The sequence below is a fragment of the Larus michahellis genome, chromosome 2, assembly GCF_964199755.1.
Source record: "Larus michahellis chromosome 2, bLarMic1.1, whole genome shotgun sequence".
NCBI lineage: Eukaryota > Metazoa > Chordata > Aves > Charadriiformes > Laridae > Larus > Larus michahellis.
Window position 1 is genome coordinate 104,199,308 of NC_133897.1, and position 19,564 is coordinate 104,218,871.

The 19,564-nt window shown below is 45.0% G+C and overlaps 1 protein-coding gene across 1 annotated transcript in view; it reads right to left on the bottom strand.

Annotated features, from left to right (window-relative positions):
- Window positions 1–1,296: 1,296 nt before the first annotated feature.
- The window catches only part of SCGN (secretagogin, EF-hand calcium binding protein), a 29,218-nt gene continuing 10,950 nt past the window's right edge, over window positions 1,297–19,564 (bottom strand). The window contains exons 3-11 of the mRNA XM_074573593.1: window positions 17,305–17,397; window positions 16,936–17,025; window positions 16,192–16,248; window positions 15,244–15,321; window positions 4,860–4,915; window positions 3,345–3,390; window positions 3,168–3,227; window positions 2,444–2,512; window positions 1,297–1,902 (exon numbers count right to left, since the gene is read on the bottom strand). Of these exons, the coding sequence (XP_074429694.1) occupies window positions 1,774–1,902; window positions 2,444–2,512; window positions 3,168–3,227; window positions 3,345–3,390; window positions 4,860–4,915; window positions 15,244–15,321; window positions 16,192–16,248; window positions 16,936–17,025; window positions 17,305–17,397 (678 nt within the window). The 3' untranslated portion in view covers window positions 1,297–1,773. The remainder of the gene's footprint in view (window positions 1,903–2,443; window positions 2,513–3,167; window positions 3,228–3,344; window positions 3,391–4,859; window positions 4,916–15,243; window positions 15,322–16,191; window positions 16,249–16,935; window positions 17,026–17,304; window positions 17,398–19,564) is intronic.

Below are 19,564 nucleotides of genomic sequence, written 5' to 3' on the forward strand. Positions count from 1 at the left end.
AGAAGAGAGAGAAACAGAAGAATATACTTAAAGGCATAATTATTTGGGCTGATAAGTCACATCCTATTGGAGGTAAGATGAAAAGATGGTTGGTGATGTGCCCCACTATACTTGTTGCAAATAGTTCAGGATGGAGATAAAAGACGTCTGATAAACAGTGGTGCATGGGATTTCTGTACTGGCTTCTTATCTGTTGTCACGCTCTCCTGAGCACAGCTCTTCCCTCAAATGGAAGCGAGCGTCCATGAGTAAAAGCGCATCCCTGATGGCTTGGGAAGCTGCTGCAAAGGCCCGATTCCTTGTTTATCATTTTTCTGAACCATTGCAAAGGTCTGTTATTGCAGTTGTGATTTATGTTGCTGCCAGGGTGATAAAAAGCAGTTTTGGAGTTTAAAACCCTAGTTCCGTGCTGGGGTGAGACACACACAAAGCACTTGTTTGGTCTGTGAGCTTATCATCAGTGAAAATAGAAAATAAGCATTTCTCTAAAGTCATGTACGTTCTGAAGTGCTTTATTGAATCAGCATGTCCGTCTCTATTTGTGTTGACTGAAGGTAATTTCTGAGTAATTTTTATAAAACCAAATATAAAGTATAAAGGGAGTGATTCATTGTACTGCCTTGTGCAAAGAACATAACCAGAAAGACACTTGTAGTGCCAAATCTGGGTCTCTCATCTGTAGGAGACAGAAATGCTGAAATGTGTGGGAGTTTTGCCAACAACCCTTCCTCTGCAGTTTTCCTGTCAGAAATTAAGAATTATTTGGGCATGATAGCATCTGTGTGGCATTTCCTGAAAATGCAGTCAAAGCCTTTGGAATAGGGAAATACATGGCACAAATGATGCTGCTGCTGTTAGGCTCCAGGACTACACTTACGGCCGGGGAGTGATGGGAAGGTTTAAGTTCCATAAGGGTTACATTTACTAACTCTTACGGATTTGAAAAAAATAAGCATGTGAATAAGAGCTTTGCTCTCATTAGGCTTCTGTCCTTCCAGTTTTTCAATTTATGGAAACCCTGTATATTATTTGTTTGGTTTGGAAGCAAGGCTTCCTCCAGAAGTGAAGTTACTCTGTGGCTGCGTCCTAGAGGTGATATTATTTCCTAGTGACTGTGGTTTCCCCATGGGAAGGATCTACCATGTTTCATTTCCTGGCAGATTTAAACCCCACAGCCGACAGGCACCACAAAACCTCTTGCCATTTGATGCATTTTACGTAAAATGGCTACTGGGTATGGCCTGCCAGCCTGCGGCAGATGGCTTCCCGCACATAACACACGGAACTCCAATCTTACTGAATTTCTGTAACTGCCACTTTTTATTTCTGCACAAATACACTGTCATCCATCCAGTATTTTAAATGCACAGACAAAGCACGATGCTCACCAAAGTAATGACTTCACACATAAAGGCGACCATCAGAAGCACCTAGTAGCTGCACTCTGGGATGTTTTTAAGGAGATGCTTGTCCCTATCCTAGGGCAGGGCAGGGCAGCATTTCATGGGGACAGGAGGAGAACAGCAACACCTTTTCTGTGCCCGTAGGCAGAGACATTGCTAAGGGGACCGACCCAGAAGCAGCATCAGCAAGTGAAGACCACAAAGGGAGTGGCGGAGCGGGGAGGCCCTCCATGCAGATCCCACTGCCGTCTTTTCACCCGGCAGCACGGTGCCCCTGCTCCCCACCACTCGCCCGGCAGCACGGACACACTTCTACGAGGAACAGCAGGCAAATCTCACAAGGGAAACACAACCACGAGGACTCTCCTGGCTACGGGTTCATTTTAAGCCCAAGACACAAAGCCAGTTCGGATTTCTGAATTTTCCCATCCTTGTTCACATCGCAGTGGTTGAGCAGGATCTGGCGGAACTTGTCCAGGTCCACCCCACTAATGCTGGGCTGCAAGCAAAAGAGAAAAACACTGCTGAGAGAGAAAACAGCTCTGGATTTCCCCAGAGCAGCAGGCCGTACAGCGGCTGGGAAATCCACCCGAGGAGGAGCGACCAAACAGCCTGACCCCACGTCAGCTCATATGAGGTGGGGAAGCAAACAGAGAATGGGGAAGAAGCTAATGAACCATGAGGTCATGCTGGTGAGGGACCATATCCACAGTGAAAACAGAAGAAACAACTTCTGGTGACTCATCCACGTCAACACAGTTTGTGGTGCTGTAACATCTGCCTAATTCAGAGCATGGGCTAGAATGGACCTTTCTTAAACAGTTGCTGAATGAAGCTGTATTAATTTGTCAGGCAGAATTTCTGTGATATGGTGACATGCTCTACAGTGAAATGCTGAGACCATGGGACCATTTCTGCTTCTGATCAAAGTGAGATTTGAGGCTATGTTCTTACTAGCCTCTCTATCTACATAACTTTTCCAAATCAAGCACCTTCTTCTCAGAAATATAGGATACTAATAAATAGAGCCATGAAGCTACCTTGACCAGTTCCATCATGTCTTTGACAAACCCATCCACTTCTGGGCCTTCAAGTGCTCCCGTTTTACTCTGAAAGATGGAAGAAACATCAAAACGCTCCGGTAAGTTGAAAACGTGACAATGTATACTGGTCAGTAGGTCCACTGAGTCATCAAGCTCTAAGATACCTTCCTTTTTCCCAAATCTTCTGTTTCCCTCACACAGTAGCAACCTCTCTCACCATTTTGTGAGGCTTGCTGGTCACCACCCTGAATGAGTTGTGTGACTGTCAGAAGCGGCACTGAATTGCTGATTTCTAACAGGCGGTTAGGAGGTCAGGTCCATCCTGGACTAAACTCCCTAAATAACCCTTGGTTCAGTACTGGAAAAGGGTTTTATTTTTCAAGGTGGTGATGCAGGTCCCAAACTGCCAGAGACTGTTAGAGTTAAAGCCACCATCAGCCCTTGCATCGCCTTCAGGGAGATACAGCTAATGCAGCAGTGCTGGCCACGGGGATAGAGAACGTCAAAATGGGTCCTTTGCCATGAGGTCTCTGAGCATCTCTCCCCTCTATCCCCACCTTGCCCCCCAGCCTGGTGGGTGGGCCATTCTGGCCCATGGGCTTGGGCACATCTGGGGCTCCTGAGTGACCCCCACAGCACCCAGCAGGAGGAAAACGTCTGAGCAGCATATGCTAAATCTGTGTCATTCAAAGGCCCTAAGGGAATAGCCTCTGGGACTCACAACATCGTAGTGTGCAAAGATCTTCTCAAAGTCTCTCCTCCTTTCTTCCGTGCTGCAAGCCTGGATGCCGAGAGGACAAGGAAATGAAAAAGAAAAATGAAAAAGTTTCAAGTTTGGGCCACGGTTATCTTAGCTGAGAGAGACAGCATTGATGCATCAAAAAATAGCACTACTTACATCCATTTTAAATTGAAGAAGGAAATTTTCCTGGAGCGCCAGAATCCTGAATGGAGAGATTTAAATTACGATCTTTCCGCTTTATCATCTGCACGCAAGCTATTCCGAACCCTTCTGCTTCGTAAAGCAAAGAGATTTTAGATTATAGGCCCTTAAAAAAGAAAATCCCCTGCGGAGTTATTTATGGAGGGCTGTTACGGGAACACATGGACTCCCTCCCTGTCTGATGGGGAACGGCGGGTGCCCTTTGGCTCACTGCAAACATGTTTCTTAGCACCGTTGCTTCTCCCAGAGCATTTCTGGTGGTCCAGTGCAATGGAGGTGGTCAGCCTCCGCAGAGAGAGCTACCAGACAATCACTCCTCATAAATGGATTGCTGTGCTGCATTAAAGGAAAGAGCAATTTATTGCTCTCTGTTGGAGGGAGAATCAGTGGCTGTAAAAGTAAAGGACAAAGTAATACTGGCCTGAGCACCGAGACTTGCCAAATTCCTCTCCTTTCCCCTCCTCCCTCCCAAAGCCCCTCACGGCACCAATAAAAGCGTTTCTCTCTCCAGCTGCTCTGCTAACCCGGAGGTTTTTAGAGCCTGTGACACCAGCGGTGCTGAGCTGTGTCGGCACGCTGAAGGGTTTGGGGTGTGAGAAACGTGCTCAGACCGGGAGGAGCCTCAGGTGGCACGGGGCAAGGGGGCAGTAGGGGACCGTATTTAAGAGGAAAACGTGACAGCAACCCCCTTTAGATGTTCTCCATTCTGCCTCTGTTTCTCTTCATACATTGAGTGTACAGAGTGACCTGCCACATGCACTGCAGTTGTTTGTGCTGGCATTCGTCGTGATCCCAAGCAGAAAGTATCAAGTGGCAAACAAGCACTTCTCTCCTCTCATCCCCCAAACCTGCGTTTTAAGACTCTACTGGACGTTTAAAGTCCCATTCAGTCATTGCACATACATTTACAGACAGAGGCATACTCTCTGTAGGCGGTGAAAATAATCTAAAAGCCTGTGAGGTGTCAAGGACAGAAAAGAGACAGAGGCCCATGACTGAGTCCCCAGCTTCATTCACAAGTATCTTCACCTTGTCTTTCCAAATCCTTTCTTACTGCCATTGGCAAGCTCCTTTGCGGTGGCACCTTTGTTCCTCAAACAAGCAGCAAAAATTCTTTGCATGATGACGCCACCCTCCTGAAGGAGGTTTTCATCCTTCTTTTGGAGAAATGGTGACACTGGCTGCTTCATCACCTCCTCCTGAGGAGCATCGCAGAGGTAGCACGAATCATGCCAGAGCATGGTGGTGATGCACAAATAGGTCCTGGCGTTGCTCAGAGTCACTGGCTCTAGGTTCTTGGACTATTGCAATGGGGATCATGCATTAGAGACCTGGGATACCTACATCAGAGTACCTGATTTAATTTGAAAGGAGGTAGGACTTGTATGCACATCCCCAAAGGGAGATCATCACCTTGCCTGGATCTGCTATTGCAAGCTGAAAAACCCCATCAATATTATGAAAGCCTACCTTGCCAGGTCATTCAGGTCCAGCCGTCCATCTTTGTTTTTGTCAAAGATTTTCATCTAAAAATCAAGAAGACAGAGATAAAATACATAAGCCACGAGGAGAACACACATGCAAAAAAAGCCAGTATACATTTTGCTCTGCCCTGTACCCTCACCTCTGCTTGCTCAGTGTGCTTGCCCAAACCCCAGGCAGCACAGTGTCCTCTGCTAGCACCAAGTGCAAGGGTGGCACAAGTGCATAGGAGGAAAACCCTCCTGCTTTCTGACAGCAACAACCCAAGCAATCAAATACCATCACTGTTCCCTAACCCACCTTACACGGGGATAAAGGCAGGTCTCCAGGAGACACCTGCAGGCGTGGCCCCTGAAAAAAATGCCAAAAAAAGGAGGGAACTTCTAAACACTTCTAGTCTGACTCCATCTTTATCTTGTACTGTTGCTGTGCCTACTGAGTGGCTGAAGTGCAAATGTCACCTGCTGATAGACACTCAAGTTGGGATTTCACGCCGCTAAAGCTGGTGGGCTTTGCTTGGCTCAAGGCCTGCTCTTGGAAAGCACCAAGACTGGGAAGGAGATTCAGACTGCCAGTGTCAACAAGGTTAATCTGTGTGAATACAAAAGTTAGCCTTTCCTAAATATTATCTTTTCCTTAATATGATCTTTTCAATGAGTCACCACCGTATTTTATCTATTTATTTATTTATTTATTGTGGTACTATGTTTCTCTGCAAGGCACAAAAAAGAGTATACTACAAGGAAAAAGGGGGAGATGTTCAATGGGCTGCAAACCTGAATAACTCATGGCTCAAAGTTCTAGGAAAAATGTATTCCACATTTTAGGGGGAGAAAGATTAATATTTTACTAAGATGGCTTGCCATTTTTTGTCAGATACTCAGTAATGGAATATGCTTTAATCTTACCTTCATGAACGTCGTTTGCTTATTTATTGGTTATAAGTAACAAGGTCATTACATATCTTTGGTGTAATTAATTGCACACCTACTAGAGAAGGCCCAGACCAGTCCCCATCTCAGGAGGCTCAGAGGGAGAGGACCATCCTCTGTGACACAGCCTGGCCATGCGGGAGCTCCAGGGAGAGTCAGCAGCAGGTCCCAAGCACTTCCTAAAGGTGAAACTGGGGCAGAGCCTGACACATGCGTGATGAAGAGATATTATCTGGAGACCTGCAATTTCACAGGGAGCCCTTGCATAAAGGGCTTTTGCATATTGCAAAAAAAAAAAAAGCCTATTTTGTCAGTGCTGCCTCCTCCCTGTCCCTTTCTCAAGGGCAGGCAGCTATACTCAGGATGGTGAGCCTATGGCAACCCTTTACTGCACTGTGTTTTGATAAGATTCTGCAACAGGATTTTATGCCATTAATTATTTTGCATGATTTATGCTACTGAGATTTGTAAGGATTTTTGAAGAGCACTCGATATGGCCTCACTTTTCCTCCCACTGAAAGACAGTATAAAACTCCTATTAATGATTGAAAGCTCACATTGAGATCTTTGGAAAAATCACATCCTGAGAGCCATTGAGGTGTGGAGTGTCACAAGGGAAGCCCCGTTCCCTTTTCACTGGCCTCTGCTGAGCATGTGCTCTGTGCAGAGACAGTAAATGACAGAAAAAAGACCTCTGAATCCTCCTTAGCCCTAGAGCTGGGGAGATGAATAAAGCTGCTGAGCCATCCTGAGGACTTCTCTCATGGCTGAAGTCCCCCCTTCAGCTTATCTAAGTTCTTCCACCCTGCCTTCTGCTCCATCTGTTATCCCACTGCAATATGGGACTTTTACCTGGTCTCTGCTGGGGACACAACAGGATAAGGCTGGAGGCAGGAATGGGAGCAGGATCTGCCTCCACTGGTGCCACCAAAGTGAGAAATATCCTTGCAATGACAGCCTCCTGCTGCCATCACAGAGACAAACCTGAGCTTTCAGTTCCTGGCTGATAAAGGAGTTATTCTGCAGGCAATAGAAAATGGCTAATGTTCCTTCTAGAAGTAAATCATGCCAGATAAGATTTTAAAAGCCTCTCTTCAAATGGGACATTAGTGCCTAATCTGGTTTTGCTTGTTGTATGAGGAGAGAGGGAGATACCCTTATACCGGCTCACTTCTGCAGACTGCCCACCGCAGGTAGCTTTGCAACATCCAGCTTACACCATTACTCTGAAAAATAGGCTGTAAAGGAAGCTGATGGAGACAACCCCAATTCAGCCAGCTAGAGAAAGTACCAACATTAGGGTGGTGGGAATACCGTAGTCCCTAGGCTCTACAGTAACTTCTGTCCTTTTGAAAATGTCACTCTGTACCCCTCTGTTTAGGCCATCGAGGCGCATTAGTTACCCACACGGTCTGTAAGAAGTCACCATAAAGTGGTATGCCTGGCGTGGTGGGAGAGAACAAGGTTTGGTGGGAAGCACGGACTGAAGCTGTCAGGGACTCTGCTGCCCAGGGCAGAGCAGTGCTGGATGAAGGCACTAGTCTTTTCTCCTACACATATTTCTGAGTTACTGAAAGTGTTTTTTTATTTTCTCCCATTCTCTGTTCATCTCAGAATTACTCTCTTCAGTCTAGAAGCCAGTGTTTCAGCCTAGACTTCCTATTTAGATATTTTCCCCTCTGTGATGCCTCAGGAAAGCAAATACACAGAGCTTTTGGGAGAAGTTCAGCTCTGTGACCACGAGGTCCTGACTTCCGAACAAACTGGCTGATAAACATCTATAAATGCTGACCGTGGTGGCAGCTTCTGGGACCAGGACAGACCTTGTGGTTCCCAATCCAAGAAGCAGACATAGGGCCCATTTTTCATTTCATGTAGGCCTGCCTGAGACAAGCCACGAGTCTCTAGTTCAGTGAAACATCTCAAGTCTCATCTCCTTTTCCACAGAATAAATAAATAAGCACCCTAGTGTAGCTGTTCTTGTGTTGGGACTTTGAGTGTCCCGCCTGCCCTGCATCTGCTCTACTTGGTGGGTGCAGCATGTTTTCATGGTTTCAGAAGTTGCAATTAGCCAGGAAGCTGAAGAGCTTTGTACACCCTTAATGAAACAGGCTAGATTAGAGGTGATGATTTAGATGTGAAAGTCTTTCTGCTTCATTATCAATTTTCTGAGCCGGTGGTTTTCAACTCTCTCCATTTCTGAACCCTTTACAATGTTCCAGCAGTAGCACAGACCTCATTAAAACACATTTAACTGAAGAAATAATACTTTCCTTAGCGGAACATTAATGAAAAGCAACATCCCCAGTCAATTTGCTTCATTTGCACCCTATCTTTGAGCTTATCATTAAGCTTTCAGTGGTTGACCATGTCTGCTTACAGCAAACCAGCTCCCCTCTCTGATCTCCTTCACTCAGCTCTGCGTTTGTGATACCAGAAGAGAACCTTTGTGTTTTCAAATTCTTTCACCTTTTTCTATAACAAGTATCCTGAATAAAATTTTCAAACACATGCAATGTTTTGATTGCCCGTACCAGTCAACAGAAAGAAAAGAGAATTAGAATTCTCTTTTTAGATTTCTCTTTTTAGCCGAGCTAATTCTTTACTAGTGACTTCCACACAAAAGATGGAAAACATGTAGGGAAGATGGAATAGTGTTCACTGAATCAGTTCAGGGACCACAGCTAATAAGATAGACCTAATCCTATTATCTGGACAACCGGAGCTCATGCATACCCACTACATGTCAATCCTGGGCTGCATTACTTGGGAAAAGCCTGGGGGAATGTTTATTAATTAAACTTTCAAATTTTAAGCATTGATCTGATCTGTAAATTGTGTACATAAGTACACAAAGAATGAGAGAGGGTATCCATCCCACATGACAAAGCGAACATCGTGGGAGAAGTAGATATTTGGAATCGTTATGAGACTGTTTCTAATTTAAACTTTTGCCTTTACACACCATCTTGATATGTTAAACTTGATGGATTTTCAGTTTACACTCTTGAAAGGTATATTTATGCTGCCAGGCTGATATGAAACATCTCAATGTGGTTAAGGATAAGGTCTGGCATGTTTAAACAGCACTCAGTTTTACTAAAAGCTTTGTTGCATCCAGCAGTATGCTTTATAAAATGATGCATTTATTTTACTGTCAAGCTAGCCCGTGTTTTAAAGTGTTTGCACAAATTAATTCACTGACATTTTAATGGCAGTGCACCAGGGAAGTCTTAGTTCTGTTTGTTTGAATGTAGTCCATGCACTCTGAGGCAGACAGAGCATAAGTAAGAGCTGGGTTTGCAAAATAAGCGTTGTTACATCTTAGTTTTTTAAGCGCAAAATCAAAATTGCCATCGGCTTTGAATTCAGCAAAGGAAATATCTCTGCTTTCCCAGTCTGGTGTTGTAAAGAAGGCCACTGAAACACCAGGATATGACAAAGACACATGTGCTTTGAAGAGCAATATTATTATAAATCTCAATTATTTTCTGTGACAGAGATAAGGAGAGAAGTAAACAACCAAAATAAAGGTCTGCGATCAATAGAATCAATAAAACCTGCTTTTAAACCTTCTCTGGTTCTGGTTCTCTCTGTGTTTTGTCCCTCAGGTGGGACATGGGAAGAGTTGTCTCTTGCCTGACCTCCTACTCTCACAAATATATATTGGGGGCATCTATACCCAACAGCTGTAACTAAACTTGGCCAGTGAGGATAAAAGTTATTGAGGGTGTATGAAGACAGGCAGGTACCCAAGCTGCAGGATGGCCTATGACTTCTTTCCTTAGGGAAGAATGGGAGCGCAAAGGCTTTTGCAGAGCCACAGGAAGGCCCTGTGGCCAGTAAGTTACCCTTGCGACAAAAGTTCAGTGCTCTGCCTGACCAGATTGCCTGTGTCATCTAGAATTGCTTAGTGCAGGATTTCTAAGAGTGTTTTCGTTCCTAAAAGACCAAGGCCTTATCTGCTGGGGTTTTTAAAACCTGCAGGCTCCCGAGATCCATCTGTTTTGATCTTCAGAAATGAAATTTGAGCTTAAATGGGATTTTCTGCTTCCCCTGGCTTATGCTACAGCAAGTGTGGCGCAAAACTGGAGGTGACAGCACCACCGGGATTAACTCTAGAAGGGACACAGGAGGCAGATTTCCCTCCATTGTGTTCACCAGCTGTGTGAGTCCTCTCTTCATCACACGCAGCAAAGTAACGAGAGGACTCGTGCCTACCCAAAGCCAGGCGGACGATCACCGGGGATGGGGGGGCTCCCATAGTGGTGGTTGGAGTTAAGAGGTGTGGTGGTCGCAGTGTCACTGCGTCACGGGAGATGCAGTCTCTTGGGGGTCACAGCATCCTTATGGAGCCCCGTGGGAGGGAGACCAGCACAGACAACTACCAGGAGAAGGGATAAACAAAGACTCCTCCTGTAGGCAATCAGGCTATACTCCACTCCTGTCATATTTCTGGGGCTTTGGGAAGTTTGCTCAGTGTGTTAACAAACATAATAAACTCTGTTTAGGCTTTTGTCTATACAACAAAGACCTGTCTTTCTATTATTACAGCATTTCTTTGGTGTTCATAAGAGACTTCATTAACACAGCTAAACTAGCTTGGCCAGTAAAGTGTTAAGGGGCTAAATCACCTGAATTTTCTGTACTCTGATTTTTATTTCCCTACATAAGTACACTGGCATTGGCATTGAGCACAGACAGACAGACAGGCTTTCACAGGCAAAGAAGTGACCACGCTGAGCCTCCTCTGGACACAGACCATCTTCAGGTAGAAGTCAACCTGTTCCTCTTTGCACTGAGAAGATGAGGAGCCCTCAGCTCCTCAGCTGCAGGCTCACGTGCTCTGGGTAGCTCAGTCCCCTGGAGAATCTGCTGTGCAGATAAGCACAGCAAAACCCTGGCACCATTCCAGCTGGGAGGATTTCTATATTGACTTCTCTGGGACTTCGATTTCATCCTCAGCCATCTCCATCTACTGACTTTCAAATGCTGTAGTTCATGGACAATGCTTGTTGAATTGTGAAGTCACTGCACTTGCATTATTGCTTCTCTAGAATTTTAGCTGGTGGTGGGAAAAGATGGTATGCTGGCTTTGGGAGTGGGTGCGGGGGTATCCTTTACATTTTGCTAAAATATAATAATGCTCAAATTAAAGGACATCTTTATGCTCCAGTCTGACATTATCAACATACGGCAATGCAAAAGCGAATGTCAGTGTGGCATGCGTGACTGTTTCAGCAGTATATATAACTTAATTTGCTGAAGTTTGCCTCAGTAATGAGCTTTCTCTGCATGTGGCTTGCAGACATTGGGACTATGAACTAGAAGTAGTGTCCTTCTATCTGGGAAGCTATGAGCTATCAGTGTTTCTATGAACAAGGTAATAACATATGCCAAGATGGAAAAGCTGAGTGAGAATTTTGTTCTTACAGAAGAAAAAAAAGGATAATAGAATCATGGAATCGTTTAGGTTGGAAAAGACCTTTAAGATCTTCAAGTCCAACCATAAACCTAACACTGCCAAGTCCAACACTAAACCATGTCCCCAAGCACCATATGTACACGTGTTTTAATGGCAACTCAACCATTTCCCTGGGCAGCCTGTTCCAATGCTTGACAACCCTTTTGGCGAAGCATTTTTTACTGATATCCAATCTAAATATTTCCTGGTGCAACTTGAGGCCATTTCCTCTTGTCCTATCACTTGTTACTTGGGAGAAGAGAAACGACCCCCACCTTGCTACAGCCTCCTTTCAGGTAGATGTAGAGAGCGAGAAGGTCTCCCCTGAGTCTCCTTTTCTCCAGGCTAAATGACCCCAGTTCCCTGAACAGTTAATTTCATCAGAAACTATGCCTTAAATCTGGTTCATATTCATTTACAATGTTTTGCTGAAGTACACAGCCATGTGCACGCACAGGTATGGAAGCTGGCATCACTCATGGCAAAATGTTGTCACATGCGCGCGTGAGCTGGGTGTTCATGGGCTGAAACTTCACCAGGACTCAGAAGCTTAATAAAAGCTTGACTCTGGGGGGTGCGGGGAGGTGGGGAGGGATGGGGAAATGTTTTTGGTACTGCTGTCATTCTCCACAGACTCCTCACCATGGAGCAGTAAGGGGGCAAGCTTTCATATCTTCAGCTTGTGTTACTTCAGGAAGGCAGAATATTCTCACCATACTCTTAAAAACCTCCACTTTCAGCTATGCCCACCCTGTCTCCTGGAGCACACATGGCAGGACTCCTGGGGCATCTTCTCAAGGCCCAGAGAGGCTCAGAGCAATACGAGGCTTTGCTTCTGCCTCCGAGAACTTGTTCCCTGCCAACAGCTCTTGGTCTATGCCCGCAGGAAGATGACAAACCCACAGATGTTTTTCGAGGGTTCAGAACTGCACAGGACTCTGTATCTTCTCATGCAATTGGGTGCATGTCAATAAATATTAATACACACTTAATGACTATTAATACAAACTTATATAGACGTAGGCATGAAAACTAACAAGAACTCTGCCTGCAAAGGGTCTTCCTCAGCAGAGGGTCGCTACTTTAATTCCCTCATGAAGAGTCTTGAGAATTCAAATGTTCTTTTTTCATTACTTTCCCCAGTGGCTTTAGCACTCTTTAATATTTGATTCAGCAGACTCACAGGGCTTGTGCAATTCCAATGTGTTCACTGCCTGTTTTCTTTCCAAGGGTTCATCAAATCCCTGATCTGTATCAGTGTTCTCTGAAGAGAGGCTGTCAAGGTCACACGAAAACAAAATAGCCTCTTCAGAAATAGCTTCTAAGCAACCTGATAAAGTGATGTTCCTTTCTGAAGACAACTAATCTCTTCCAAAAGAAATACTTTCTCCCTCTTCCCAACTTTTTTTAATGTGGTGTAAGACCATTCATAGCAGCATAAGTAAGTGGCAAGTATTTAGCGTGCCCTGGTCGGTATGGCATCTGCTCACACCTCTCACAAACTAAAGCTGCAAATACCCAGCACAGAATCATAAATTGCCTTTTTTTTTAACTCTCATGCCTGAGCTAGCTTCTTTAAAATGATAGTTTGTACTTTTCCCCATTTATCCCTATCTCCAGATGGCTCTAGGACCCCCTCAGTACATCAGTAGCTGCTTGAGATGCATGCAGCTGGCTGTGGATGTACAGAAAAGAGGGCAGAGATCTGTAAAGTCCTATGGAGACAGATGGGTTTACAGCTCCTTGGGACACAGCTTATTTCAACTGAATGTTATTACAGTGGCATTTGAAAGCCCTGAGTAGGATAGATGGGCCACCTAAGAGACCGTGGCTGAGCCGTGTGCAGTAGAAACAGGTCCTTGTCCCAAAGACCTTGCGCTCTAAATGGAGAAAAGGCTGGGAGCAGAGCAATAGGGGAGAGAAATATAAGTATTTCCACTCTGCAGTAAAGGGTTTGGTGCTGCTGGTTGCTAATGGTACAACAGAAAGTCCATGAAAGCCTCGGGAATTAAATGTAAGGGCCTCTGTCCCCCCTGTTTTCCCAGAGGGTGGTGAGGAGGGCAGAGTTCCATCAGGAATCTGCACTTCAGCTGCTCCCCACTCCATATGGAAAGCAGAGAGAGAAAGCAAAGAGCCCTCATTGCCCTCAGCCTTGACATCACACCTTTGCTCTTGGCTCCTCGAGTCCCTTTTTAATCCAGCACTGCAAATGTAAGACTGAGTCTTTCTTCCCTCCTTGTAATTTTGCCCTCCTACTTCAGAGAAGTTCCCACGCAATCACTTCCTGCAGCGCCTCTGCTACTATGGAGATGCTGTCCATGTGGATACTTTGCCATGAGGTACGGAATTCATATCCTCTATTTCACTACAGGATATCACGAGGTAAGATTACGTGTGTTATAATTTCACATCCTGCCTTAGGTCTTGGGATCAGGTGTGTTTGTAAACATCCTTGACCTTCCGTTTATAGCAAAGAATCACAAGGGAAAAAAAATATTATCGACCATATCCTCATTTTCTAATAACCATTAACATGCCTGATTCTTTTGGCACTGCGGCTTTGCAAACTTTTGTCCTCACGAGCCAGATTTGCATTTCAGATTGTAGATTTCCCCAGATATATAAAGCATCTCTTTTCCCAGATCAAATCTTATCCTGTAATGTAGAGACTGAACTGCTTCTCCAAAGACACAAAGCCAATCTATAAAAAATCGTGGGAATAGAAACCAGACCTCCTGGCTGTCAGCCTCGGGCTGCATTGATATCTAGCTGCGTTGGGGCAGCAGCGACCACAGATGTTTCTTGGGAAATTATTGGAAGGGGAAAGAAGTTGGAGGAAATGAACCGCCCCATGTCTACAAGCTTCAGATCGCCTATTCCCCAGCACCTGATCAGGGATTAGCCACCGGGGATGGAAACCTTAATGGAGCGGCATAAAAGCTATTTGCTACCTGCAGGCGCTACCAGGAAGGTTTTTGTTCTAGCTGTAGTTTATGGAGTTTTATTTTTTTCAAGCTCTGCCAGTTGGAAAATAATTTCTGTAGCTTGCATTCCTCTTCCTTCACTGTCCAATAAGTGTGAAAAAAATCTACACGCTTCTGGAATGTTACAGTTTTTTGCTTTGCTCTAAAGGGTCACGTGTCTAGGTAGAGATGCAGCACGCATACATAACATGGTATGGCAAAATATGCGGGCAGCTCCTTGTTTGCTTGCATAGTAAGCTGTTTAGGTACAAACACAGATTTTGTGCCAAGAATCAAGGCGGTCCCATCTGAAAATCATTTAGAAAATTGCAATGGTAGATGTCTGCTAGTGGAACTCAAATATACCCTTGAGAATGACATCAGAAATGAGCTTTTTTTTTTCTTTTCTCGTTTTTAGATGGTTAGCTGTAATAAGTTGCTCTGAAATCCAGGTGACTGATGCTAAACTTACACCAAATATTATATTGCTGATTGCAGCATAAAAGCTATATTGTGATAAGGCTGGGGAAGAGTTGAAGCTTTCAACCTCCCAGCCTTTCCTTTCAGGGAAGCAGCAGGGAGCCAGCAAGGCTTGCTGGGCTTTGCAGAGCAGAAGAGCCGGATACCTACGTGTCTTGGGAGCAAAAGGATGTGTAGGAGGGAGGGGGGGAAGGAGCTGGAGATCTGACTGAGGCTGAACGTACCCAGAAGAAGGATGGACGTCAACTACTGTTTTTAAATGGATTTAGGGTTCAGTTTGCTCTGGCACAAAATTGGGCTATTTTCTCATAATAAACAGTTCAACTTGAAGCAAAACTATATGAAATGCGGTTCATAGCTGATGTCCAGTGCAGTGCAAAGGAACAGCAGCAGCATGTGCTAACCCTCTGCAGGGATCTCTTGGAGAAGATACACCATTTAAGAGGGAATTTATGGCCCTACAGACGGTGACCCTGAAGGAGATTTTTAGTCAGTATTGTAATCTAAACAATATTAACACTATCTTTTCTTACCATGGTATCAGTATATTCTTCCAGCTTTACCTCAGCAACCATCTTGTTATGCTGCAAAAAGAGATCTCGCAGGAAATCCTGTAGCAAGGAAAGAGCCAAATTTTACTCTTCAGAGTAAATTCAAGGAATAACTGTGAGAAATTCAATCCAAATTCGGCAGGGTTACATGAAACTAATTTCACATTCCTGATTAGTACTACTGTCTTCAATTTCACATAAAGTTTGCATTTTTTTAGTTGAAACATACTTTTTCAAATAAATTAGAAACAACCAAATTTACCCAGAGCAGGCATACTGGAATAAGTCGTAATTAACTCACATAATAAGCAAAAGATAATGCTAAGTCCTGCAATATTTGCTAACCGATCTCAAATCAAAATATTTGCCATTCAGCAAAACACTTAAGCATCCTTTTATGTCTTCGTTGAGGCACAGGCTGGAACCACACACCAAGAGGTCAGCGCAGGGTCTGCAGCCCAGGGACAGATTTCTGTGCCCAGCCAGTTGAAAGTGTTTGAGTTATGGTTTCTGAACAGGCTTCTGCCTCAACAGCCTGAGCTTTAAAAAGAAATCAGAGTTCAGAAAATCTGCAGGCTCGGGAAGAGGTTATGAAGAAATCCCATTAATAAAACACAACGGCTTTGGCTCTCTTTAGCTGGGAGAGGCCCACATGCAAAGCCAAGTTGAGGCATGCCTGGGGGGCTCCTTGGGTGCTCGGGGGGCACTGAGACATTTAGGGTCATGGGACAAGGCAAGGGGCATCAGCAGAGCATCCTCCTTCCCAGAAGGCTGGAGGGTCCCCAGTTCTTAAACTTGCCATGAACAACCTAGAGATGCCATTTGTCAACCACACTAAAAGGCAGCAAATTGGTAAAGCCGACAGAAAGGCTCCCGTTGACATCAGTGAGCTGTAGATCAAGCCCAAAGAGACTTGTTAGAATAACTTACTTTGAGCTCGCCAGCTGAAATAAATCCACTGCTATCAGCATCGTAACTGCGCCAGATCTGAGTGGAGATAGATTGATATGACCACATAAATATTACTGTTAATCATCTGTTCGGGTGATAGATTGTAAAGATTCAAATCAGGACTTCCATAATGAGCAAGCTGTTGTATTATCCAATGTTTAATTAATTGTAGAAGAAATAAACTTTCCACACAATAGCTTTTACTCTCACTTGGATGCTGTACGTGTAACATGCTGCTATCACATATTTAATGCAGACATACTGTCTATAAAAGGAAGAAAAGACTAAGAAACCCCTCCACATTTCTTACCTAATTTGTGCATGCAGCTTCTCTTATTGCCCTGAGTAAAAGCCAAGGCCATACACAACTGGCCTTTGATCTGCAGAAGTCCCCGGTTTGGGTGTGAAATAAAATTAACTGCAAGCACTCTTGGAAAAATTGAAATTCTGCACTGGGATACTTAAAGACAGAGAGTGGAGGGAGATTGGGCACGGTTAAGGAAACTTTGTGGGTTTGTGCTCCTCAGTCGGCCCAGCTTATGGAGATTTCCACCCCACACCCTGCCAGGATAATGTGTTAAATGGTATAACCTTCTCTACCTGAACAGGTCAGAATGTGTTTTGCTTCCTCAATAACCTCGTATTTCCCATGCTATGTTCTACGGAGTGTGGAAGTGAACGTATTGAAGAAGCTGTTGGCGTGCAAGGGAAAGAGATACAGACCCGCATGAATTCCACGCTGTTGTCCAAGGGAGTTTCCCGTCGGAAAAGAAGCAGAAAGTTCTCATCATCAGGCAAGATCATATTTGCAAGCTGGGGGGGGAAAAAAAAACGCATAAAAAACCCCAAAACAAACCCAAACCATGAAAGTAAAGATAGGAAAGAACGTGGGTGGCTGCTGACCCAGTATGGGAAATATAACCTGGGCATGTTGTTGCCTTGGAAATAAACCTCAAACCAAGAGATCTGGTACTCCATGACTCACCTCCTCCCCACCCAGGCTCTATCTCCCATATCTACCAAGTCTGCTTTAGTTCCTAATTCTCCCTCCTTCTGTAAAAGAAAACCTGGGCTGGGGCTGGGGAGAGATACCTCTTGGATTTGCAAACGTCCATCTGTGGTGACATCGTAGGCAGACATGAATTGCTCCTTCATCCTCTGAACTTTTTCTTCTGTGATGGTGTCCTGCCATGCGGAAAACAACACGCGCATCAAGTCTCTCCTCACTCACAGATAACCACCAGGATCATTGCATCCTTACAGTCAGGGGCTAATGCTTCTAAAAGCCCACAAACACACCACCTTAGACAGATTTTTGGAAATTAGTGCTATGCATAGCTTTGTAGCAACTAAGCTTTCAGTTGGAAGACCACTGTTTGGAGACCCCAAAATATTTCAACGACACCTGCTTCTTTAGCTAGCTGTTCCCACTGTATCACTGGGATTTGGTTTTGCAGTGGTTTCCGTGCTGCTCATTTTCATCCTGTTCTATTTAGGAAAATGTCCTTATCCTTGAACTACACCCCTGTAGTTCAGTAGATCATCAGCTTTGAAAGGTGTCAGTGGAGCTAGGTTGTTGCTTATTATTGCCTGTCAACTGGTTCAAGACCTGGCACCAAGCCCTGTCAGTGTTTCTGGGCTAATAGGATGGGATTTCAAGCAATTCTTTGCATCTGCTCAACCCCATAATCAATTTATACATAGTGAGGAATTTTCAGGACTTGTCAGGTTTTATGTTTTGACAGGGATTGCTGTGACAGGTGAAATACAATTCTTCGGTTCATCAGGCATGATTACTTTTTCTTAGCAGATATCTTTAGGGTATCTGGCCAGACCGGGCTACACAAAGTACAGTTTACCCACCCTGGGGACAGGTTTCTGGTCAGATGAGGTTTGTGGCTGGGCTGGGAAGCTCACCTAGTTAATCTCTGCCAAGCAATAATGAAGTCCAACATTACCCTCCGCACCGCACTGACCGGGGCCTGGCTCCTCTCCCAGCCCCGTGAGAGGCGGTTCTCTCTGGGAGGGGAAGGAGGGAGGAGGATTACCCAGACTGGCTCCTGGCATACTTTTGTACCAAGAGAATAAACTAAGTTCTTCCCAACCCCTGAAGAAAAACACTTTAAAGGTTTTATCATCTCTACGTCCAGGTGGAGTTAGGACTGTAGCTGTGTCTTCCTGGGTCTTCTAACCCAGTTTGTCAACCTTTCAGCAACTCTTTCAGGCCCATCAGGTTTTATAATCCCTTTCTTACTACTCTGACACAAAATCGTGAATGACTTGCTCAAATTTACTCAGTGTATGTCTTGGCGCAGCCTTCCTGGCTGTTCAGAGGCTAAGCAGATACAAATCCCACGCCTAGGAAAGGACACTCTCTGCCACCCTGTCCTGGCAGAGCGAAGAGCGGGTGTGCACGCTCCGCATGATGCCCAGAGACAGCATGTCCAGGCTTCGGGTTATTCACTGCCTCGTGTGCTCCTTCAGCCCCTGATTCTGCAAAGCGTGAACTGGAGCCACAGAAAAGTTGCAGGGGGTAGAAGGAGACCTTCCTGTAAGGTTTGTCAGCAGACAACACGGCCTGGCTGCGCACGCAGCAGCTGCAGCTCATGTTCTCACGTTGACTGGGTATTTGAAACCACCACACTGGAAACTGAACATGCCTCACACCCCAAAACTGCCTTGGTCTGGTCATACCCACGTGCAGTAGCAGCCAGGTGAGGATAGCGATTCCCAGCCGCTCTCAAGCGGTACTGCTGCACAGCCTCTGCTCAGCAGCAGCTGCCACAGCCAGTGACAGAGGCGTAGAGACACACTAAGATGTCACAGATGAGGTAAGCAAAAAGAAAATGAGACATCTCCGGCTTAGGCTCAATAAGCGAAGGTCTATCTTTGCACTCACTTTGTTACCAGCTTTCCCCACACGTTTAGATGTGACTGATGTTTGCAGCCTTAATTTGCTGCTAGTAATAACAGAAAAAAAGATATCTATAGGCAGACGGATGCACAGATAGTATGACTGGTAGTTTAATTTGCCTTCACCTTACTTCAGAGCAGACTCAGAGTTCACGAGCATAGAAATCTTTAATGGCATTGTCAGTGCAAAGGCTCCTACATTGAAATCAGGGGAGAAAGAGTTAATTGGTTTTGGATTATAAATGTCATGTCAAAACAACCAAGAGGGAGCTCTAGTTAGAACAAGGGAAACTCCTTCACCAAGAATAATACAGGACTAGGATATGTCAGATGATGGAAAATTTGGGAATCTGGGAGTGGGAATGGGAGGATGGGGGGCTCCCACATGGCTCTTTGTAGGGCAGGTGGGGCACATCCCCACGGGCACCCTTAGGGCAAA